Source organism: Phoenix dactylifera, unplaced genomic scaffold (assembly GCF_009389715.1).
Source record: "Phoenix dactylifera cultivar Barhee BC4 unplaced genomic scaffold, palm_55x_up_171113_PBpolish2nd_filt_p 001327F, whole genome shotgun sequence".
Classification (NCBI taxonomy): domain Eukaryota; kingdom Viridiplantae; phylum Streptophyta; class Magnoliopsida; order Arecales; family Arecaceae; genus Phoenix; species Phoenix dactylifera.
The window spans coordinates 10,371-18,490 of NW_024068657.1; the positions used below are offsets into that span (position 1 = coordinate 10,371).

The 8,120-nt window shown below is 39.4% G+C and overlaps 1 protein-coding gene and 1 long non-coding RNA gene across 3 annotated transcripts; both read right to left on the minus strand.

The window, feature by feature from the left end:
• Positions 1 to 4,453: 4,453 nt before the first annotated feature.
• LOC120108420 lies at positions 4,454 to 5,861 on the minus strand. The gene is made up of 3 exons (XR_005509786.1): positions 5,174 to 5,861; positions 4,819 to 4,879; positions 4,454 to 4,726 (listed from the first exon to the last, which is right to left on the minus strand). It is a non-coding gene; the product is annotated as an uncharacterized LOC120108420 (long non-coding RNA).
• Positions 5,862 to 6,778: 917 nt separating this feature from the next.
• LOC120108421 (nicotinate-nucleotide pyrophosphorylase [carboxylating], chloroplastic-like) lies at positions 6,779 to 7,887 on the minus strand. Of its 2 annotated transcripts, none has more exons than XM_039122023.1 (4): positions 7,619 to 7,887; positions 7,214 to 7,501; positions 7,011 to 7,127; positions 6,779 to 6,888 (listed from the first exon to the last, which is right to left on the minus strand). In XM_039122023.1, the coding sequence occupies exons 1-4, from the start codon at positions 7,619 to 7,621 to the stop codon at positions 6,832 to 6,834; spliced, it is 465 nt and encodes a 154-aa protein (XP_038977951.1). In that variant the 5' UTR covers positions 7,622 to 7,887; the 3' UTR covers positions 6,779 to 6,831. The 2 variants fall into 2 exon arrangements, with proteins under 2 accessions (XP_038977951.1, XP_038977950.1); XM_039122022.1 differs by having other exon boundaries at positions 6,787 to 6,974; positions 7,064 to 7,127; positions 7,619 to 7,880.
• Positions 7,888 to 8,120: the final 233 nt, after the last annotated feature.

The window sequence follows — 8,120 nt, forward strand, 5'->3', positions numbered from 1 at the left end:
GACTTAAGAAATCCTAATCCAATTAGGACTTATTTAATTTTAGTCCTAATCCAATTAGGACTTGACTTTGAATCCGAAGTCCTAATCCAATTAGGATTTCTAGGAGTCCTATTCTAAGTAGGAATCCAAATTGAATTCAAAATCCTAATCTAATTAGGATTGTAGGAATCCTACTCCAAGTAGGATTCCCAGTCCTAGTCCAAGTAGGATTTTCAGTCCTAATCCAATTAGGACTCTAGGAATCCTACTCCAAGTAGGATTCATATTTTAAGTCCAATTAATTAATTCCCAGTATTCCTTCTTCAACTGATTATCAATCGAATTGATTATTCATGATTCATAATCACTATTCAACCATCGGATCGGTCAATACTTCTAGTGTGTGTGACCCCATAGGTTCTATTCTGACTGGTAGTGAGATATATTGTGATCTCTATCACAATATCATTGAAAACTCCTTTCAATGGATTGGAACAGTTCCAACTCAACTCATTAGGGTTTATCGATCATCAAGATATACCCTGTGAGTCTCACCATCCACCAGTGACACCTAGCAGCATAGAGTGGCCACCCAGCAGAATGAAATCATGAACCTCTAGGTGCAGTTGTCGTGTGATACAGTCCTTCTATCGTGGATCCCTACAGACCGGAGGTCATGGATAACTCGTCAAACCTCGTTGTCTGTCATATGTCTAGATTAACTCGACTTGAGTTCGATAGTGGAAAAACTCTTTTTTCATTGAATATTACTGCCCTGGCTAAGGTCTTAGAACTCAGTCTAATAAATCACATAGGATCACTTCTCATCTATCAAGGTCGATTGATTCCTTGTAGATGCGTACTCTACTCCTACAGTGAACTTACTGCAGCCAATCTACACTACAAGGACCCATATGACTAGAGACCATGTGTATGTGCAGTCAAACTACAATAACCTTACTGTGAGTAGCCGAAGCACCGCAGGTCAAAGGACCAGTCACACTACTGCAACATCAAGCAAGTCACTGACGAGTGGATAGACATCCAAGTGACTTCTTGTCTTGGTCACGCTCAGTACCCTTGTTCTCTAACAAGCACCTGCATTGTCACTTCAGTGTCCCTACACTGTGGACTCGAGTCTCGTCCATCCATAAGGAAAGCGATGTGTGCACTGATCAGATCGATCACCGTCCTCGTGATGATCCATTAATCAGGAGCATTTAGAAATTAATCACCAATGATACATGGCTCAAATTCTCAACTCTTGAGAATATGTATCATCATCTTATTAATTCCTTGGACGATTCATAGACACATAAACAATATGAATGAAAAGAATGCCCATTTATTAATCAATAATAATAAAGTCAAGTACCAAATTATGCCCTAGAATTAATAATGTGTCAGCCAGATTGGCTTCTAGGGCATACTTCTAACAAATCATCAATTTATATACATAATATGATTTTCATGATGAATGTCATCTAATTAAAATCATGCAACTATTGCTAACACATGCTTGATCCTAATTTTGTAAAACATAAATAATCATATACAATTTTATAATCAAGTAATCACAAGTATTTGATAAACCATAAGATTATATCAAGGTTACTTATCTTAATTTGCCCACCGACCTTAGGTTTAGGTGCCAAGTCTTCAATTGCCTAGCAACATCATCAAATTAATTGTTAATTGCACGTTCAACTTTATTTATTTACAATCTTTCTTAATTACCCAGTTTACAATCCACCTATAGGACTCAATTTCATTCTTAGATCTCTAACCTGGTTCAATTTCTGATTTAGGTCTATTCAAATCATTAATTTGGGTTTCACCCAATATCTGATTTTGGTCTAAACAATTTTCTGGTTCAGGTTTGACCCAAGTTTCTGGTTCAGGTCTGAGCTAATTGCATACTGGTTCAGATCTGACTCAATTACTGGTTCAAGTCTGGGTCAATTATATACTGGTTCAGATCGGACCCAATTTCTAATTCAGGTCTGAGTCACTTGCATAGATCTGACGCAATTTCTGGTTCAGGTCTGGATCAGTTGCATACTGGTTCAGGTCAGACCCAATTACTGGGTTTAAGATTATTGGGCTCAGACCAGGGCCTAGCCCGGTCTCGGGCTTCTAAAGCTAAATTTATTTGAAGCCCAACCCAAAATCAGGCCCAATTCGGCCCACAGAATTTTTTATTTTATTTTTCTTTCTTCTTTTTTTTTCCTTCTTTTCCTCTTTTTCTTTTCTTTTCTTCTTCCCTTCTCGAGCTCCTCTTCCTCTTCTCCTCTTCTCCCATGAAACTAGGAGGCGAGCTTGGAAAGGTGCTCGGGAGGAGGCCGGCCCAAAGCCAGCGGCGCTGCGGCCAACCGGCGGCACTTGCGGCGGCTGCGGTCCCACCTGCAGCAGCCGCAGCCCAACTGGCCGCTCTCCTCCTCCACCTCCAGTGGTGGAGATGGGGCACGGCCACCCATCGAGGAGCGGCGGAACCGGCTGAAGCCGATGGTGCTCCCGTAACATGCAGCCGACATCCGCAGTCAGCCCGATGGCATCCACGGTGGCCCGAGCTGGCAGCGTCCATGGCCAAAAAAAGGAGATCCCCTTTGGCTCTTCTTCTCCGACCACTTTCGGCTGAGATCAAACCGGTTCCACCCATGGAAACCGGATTTGCCCGAGCCGAGGACCCTTCCTTGAATCAGAAAGTAGGTATACATTTAGGGTTTTTAGATCTAGGGTTTTAATGGGAGAGGAAGCCACCATCGAGTGGAGGGGAAGGTTCTTCAGCATGGGCCCTCAATGGCCTTCGGTCGACCGATCCAATGTCGGATGGATGCCGTCCATGGTGAAGTCTTCCCCTCTACTATATCATCTTCCTACCCTTCTTTCTCTGTTTACCCTCTCCTAGCTAGATTAGATCTAACCTAGCAGCATGTAAATCATAAATGAGAGAAAGGGTTAGGGGTTTACCTAGCTCCGAGGAGCTGTGAGGCGTTCCGGCGAGCTACTATGTCTGCTTCGACAGTCAATGCGGTGACGAGTTAAGGATCCTTCCTCCTCCGGTGCCGCTGCTCCCGATCCGTCTCTTTTGCAAGGAAGGAAGAGAGATTAAGGAAGGTAAGAGGGTGGTCGATGGAGTCCCATACAGAGGACTCCATGGGCTTTTATAGCCCTCCATCCAGTTTGGAGTGGTGGGAATCGCGGCTGTTAGGCGGTTAAAACCGCCTCAACAGCTGCCGATCTCCACCGCCTTTCTTCCCAAAATCTCCAGATGGACCGCCGACTTTGGTCCGTGCCGGTCCATCTAGTCTAGGGTTTACAGTCAGGATTCTCTCTCGATCTATTACACTATTGATACCTCGGTGTCTTGGTAGCTGGCTTTTTTTTTTTCTTCTGTTTTTTGGTTTTTGTTTCTTTTTACTTTTGAGGAGAAAGTGAGGGAACACTCAACTAAATATGGGTCATGTGTCAGTTTTCTGCAATGGAATTGGATTTTGGAAGGTCTGGGATTTTTTTCGTCCTCCTGAGAGGGGAGCAGGGAGACACCAAGTTCCGTCCAATCAGTCATTTAGATAAAAAATAGTGTGATATGAAATTTGGCTTGTAGACGGAGGTCATCTATTCTGACTGGATGTCTTTTCCGACCAAATTAGATTTGCCCAAATTCTTCTCCAAAAATGTGGTAAAGTTTCTATTTATTTATATATCCCTATAAAAATTTTTATTTACACGCCTGCCCATTACAGATATTTTAGTTATTTTAATTTAAAACTGTTAATTTTTTAACGGCGTTAGATGGGATGGATACATATGCAAAAATAAGAATAAAAAAAGATAGAATAGCAAAACAAGTATTTTACGAGGGTATCACTACAAAAGAAGGAATAACTCCCGGCGCTTTTTTTGTCTCTACCGACGCTTATAAGCGTCGGCGAATTCCCAGCCCACGCTTCGCAAAGCGTGGCTCAGACGTCGGGCAGGTGGGCGTGGGTCGGGTTTAACCCGACGCGTTTAAAAAGCGTCGTTGGTCTATGCCGACGCTTTTAAGCGTCGTTCCGTTTATCATACTCCGACGCTTAAAAGCGTCGTGAAATGCTTGCTTTTTCCGACGCTTTTAAGCGTCGTTTCTTCTATCAGACTCCGGGGAGAAGGGTTGGTTACTACGGGTTTAGGCCGACGCTTAAAAGCGTCGTTAAAGGCTTGCATTTCCTGACGCTTTTAAGCGTCGTTTCTTCAATCATACTCCGACGCTTATAAGCGTCGGGGAGAAGGGTTGGTTACAACGGGTTTAGGCCGACGCTTAAAAGCGTCGTTAAAGGCGTGCCATTAGCTTTTTCCTGTTGCATTTCCCGACGCTTATAAGCGTCGGCATTAAATTTTTTTTAAAAAAAATTTTGTAACAGTAATTTTTAAATACTCTGTGTACATTAAATTCTTACAAAACAATAGAAACAAATACACTGAATCACATATATAACAAAATATGAGTCACAAACAAGAACTTTGATTACATTCATATTATCATATTTGATTACATTGTGCTTCAAAAACATTCTAAAAACATACAAGGCAAATTCCTAAGTACACAACCTACAATATGTATCAAGTTTCCTAAATGAGAAGCCAACTCTCGAGTTTGTTTAGCGAACTTCGCATCTTGGACTACTGGGTTGTTAGTGCGCACAGGCGGCGAGCCACAGAAGAAGCCTGCTTGGTTGTTCATGTCTGAATCACCATCAGGATCATCCTGAGAAGGACCAAACTTTAAAAAAGTTGGATACGAAAACTAATAAATTAAGACTAAAATATCTGTTACATGATTTTGAAGTAGACGGGTACCTTGTTCAAGATAATATCAAGAATCTCCGGACCACAATCCCCTCTATGGACAGGCAAAATGCTGGAAAAAAAATAAAACAGAATTAGGGAGATGCAACCTTGGCGCCGGCATTGTAAGAATATAACGTTGAAAAGATGAGGGCATTGCGTCATGCATGCTTTACGGGCTTTATCTCTTGCTGGTTAGTTCAAAGTCATTAACTAATATATGTTCACTGGATGCTGACTCATCTTATTGACTGAGTCTAAAATTAATACATGAGCACAATAAATACCTAACTTGCACTGTACCACCCTGTTTGACCAACAATAAAGAATTAATACAACAATTAACTACAACCAAAGCACAAGGTACCTGTCTAGCAGTAAATAAAGTTCTGGGCTGCTTTTTTTTTTTTTTTTGGGTACAACAGCTGCAATAAGAAACAATAAGAAAGACATTTTTATTTCCCAACAGCAGCTTAGAGAAACAATTATACATGGCTCACATAGAGTCAATAAGAAAGACAAAAGTTATAAATATAATCTGCAAACCAAGAACAATGAAAGTGGTTGTTGCTGTAGTAATCTGCAAATCAAGAGTCAAAGCAAACGTATTAATAACGCAAGATACACTATAGATGGAAGTCAAATGCAACAAGACTTTGCTATAATAGAGTCAAATTTAATCGCTCAGGAAGTTGAAAGTGTTATAAATATATGCAAAAGCTCGATAAGTTGATACGATGAGCAGTCCATGATTCTGAGAGTTTAAAAGTAGCCTAATATTCTAAATTCATAGCAACTCTGGCCTGCTGTTGAGGCTAAATGTTTTGTTCTTTTAAACATAATTTATGCTAAAGCTCCATGGTATTTGTAGCTGATTATGAATCAAGCGATGAAAGAAGAAAAATATCATTAAAGTTGTAGCTGACTGTTTTTGCTTGTAGAGATCACAAAAGGATTATTGGACTTGAAATATGTTCGATAGCGAGTATAAGAGCAAACCAAGCTTGGGATTGGATAATTATATATCCTCTGGCCAATTATTAGGTTAAATCATGACTAGGAGAAGAATAGATTTACAAGCACAGGTAATGAATTTGAGTAACATAAGGGAAAAGAGAATTCTACATGCACCAAGCAATACCCGACAAATGGATGCTGAAGGATTAAAAGTGATCCTGCCAATACTTTTTCTTCCTCAGGAAGAAGCCCTGCACCCGCCAAGAATGTAAGCAGGCAATAATGGTGCTCTATGTCAAGCTCAATGTCATAATCTGTACGCATAGAGTCAAAATAGCCATAAGTTTCAGAAATTAACCCTGAATGGCTAAAGGCCGAAAGATCACCAATAAAGGTGATCTTAACAGGTTGTATGCCCTCCAACATCATCTTTTTGAAAAGGTCCAGACTCTAGAGCTTTTGTTTGTTTTCTGTGCTGGGCATTCCAAGAGGCCATATACTTTACATCCGTCCTCTTGAATAGATTGTATGAATCCTCTAAATTTCTGCATCTTGCATACAAATCCATAACTGAAATCCCCACAAAAGCATTTGACACACAGTCCAACTTTATGGAATTGCATGGATTTGCCTTCCTTGCTCCAATGCAGCCAGACAAGAACAAGCTTTAACAAGGAAGCTAAAGATAATGGCAGTCTAATAAGAACAAGTGCCCAAGAAGAATACATGAAGACAGTCCTGAAATAAAATGTTAATCACTCGATTGCAGTCATGTGAGAATTACCAAACAGCAAAATCTTTCCAGCATTAGCCTTGCATCCAGAAAATACATCATAACAATTATAAAAATGAGAATGATGCCATAAATCTGAACACATTAGATATGAAAGGCGTGACCTCAATTGATGGAAACCTGGTCAGAAAATTTATGTTTATGTTTTCTTTACAAATTCAAGATGGACTTTACAAAAAAAGGCAGTATAATTTCAGCTATCTTACCACTACAACCCTAGCAAACCCAACACAACGCAATGAATATGTGCATGAAGAACCATGCAAAATGTAAAGCTATTCTGATTGAGGCTGGAAAAAAGACCATGGAATATTAGTTGATACATGGAAAGCTACCTTGGTAAGTGTTGCTATTCCACTCATTCTTTGCATAAAATTGAGGGCAACCCTTTCTGCCACAATAATGCTGCATGCACATCCTTAACATAACAAATAAAAAAGAAAAATAAACAAGCATTCTCATGAGTATAATCAAAAGACCAAGTCATGTTATAATCTAAATTTTTACCATATACTTTGCCAAACTGCATGCCTTTGTGAACATAGTTTCCATCTTTCTGAGACCATTCAACCTATCAAATTATCCAGAAAAATTCTGCTGAATGAAACTAGCGAGCATTATATTGAATCTTGGAGAATTTATAGCAAGGAGTTATACCTTTAATGATGGATCAACCTCATTAAAAATCATCTCTGCAAAAGAAATTCCAGCAATGACCCCATCCTCCTTTGCAATGAAGTGGGCTTCTGCTTTCATGTCCACCGGAACAGTGGCTAAACAAGTTACATCCCCTGTCTCAATACAAAGAAAACAATAAGCTAGATAATCGTCATACAAGTTCTGCAGGACTTCCACTGCAAAATATTGTGTAAATATTTCTGGTTTCTGGAGCATCAAAACATTTGAGAAAAAACAACTGAAGTCTCCCTCGGGGCATATTGTTACCTGGTATGCACAAAAAAGAATCAATATTTGTTTAAATGATAAATTTATACTAAATAAAGGACTAATAAAAGAGAATATAATAACTCATTCAATGTATGCTTCATAAATTGTACTCACCATTATGAAACTACATTCTCATTCAACATCCATCCTGATCAAACTCATTGGCGCATTTACTTCATCAGTTGGCACAACATTATAAGGCATACACTGAGTATAAGTATCATCGTCCTCCTCTTCCAACCTTTTTCCCATATCATACAAGTCCCTAGGTTTCGTCTTAATAACGAGAGACCAATTTTTATCTTTTGAGTCTTGCACAAAAAATACTTGTCGAGCTTGAGATGAAAAAACAAATGGATCATCTTTCAATAACACACCAGTATGTATCAACCTTGAAAAATTTACAAGTGTGAATCCATTTATGTCTTGCCTCAAACCTCTAGGTGAGTTTATATCCACCCAATCACATCGAAATAATACTACCTTAAAATTTCCATAATAATCCAGCTCATAAATATCTGTTAGAGCACCATAATAATTTTTTCCATCCGCCTCAACCATAACCCCACTATTTTGGGTTTTTCTAAATTTCTCACGCTCTTTAGGATGAAATTTA

Excerpts from the sequence above, each read along its gene's own strand:
- LOC120108421 (XM_039122022.1), bottom strand. Across the intron at positions 7,128-7,213 it reads AGGTTGATCCATCATTAAAG|GTTGAATGGTCTCAGAAAGA; the intron begins GTATAACTCCTT and ends ATAATTTGATAG. Across the intron at positions 6,975-7,063 it reads GCAGTTTGGCAAAGTATATG|GATGTGCATGCAGCATTATT; the intron begins GTAAAAATTTAG and ends TGTTATGTTAAG.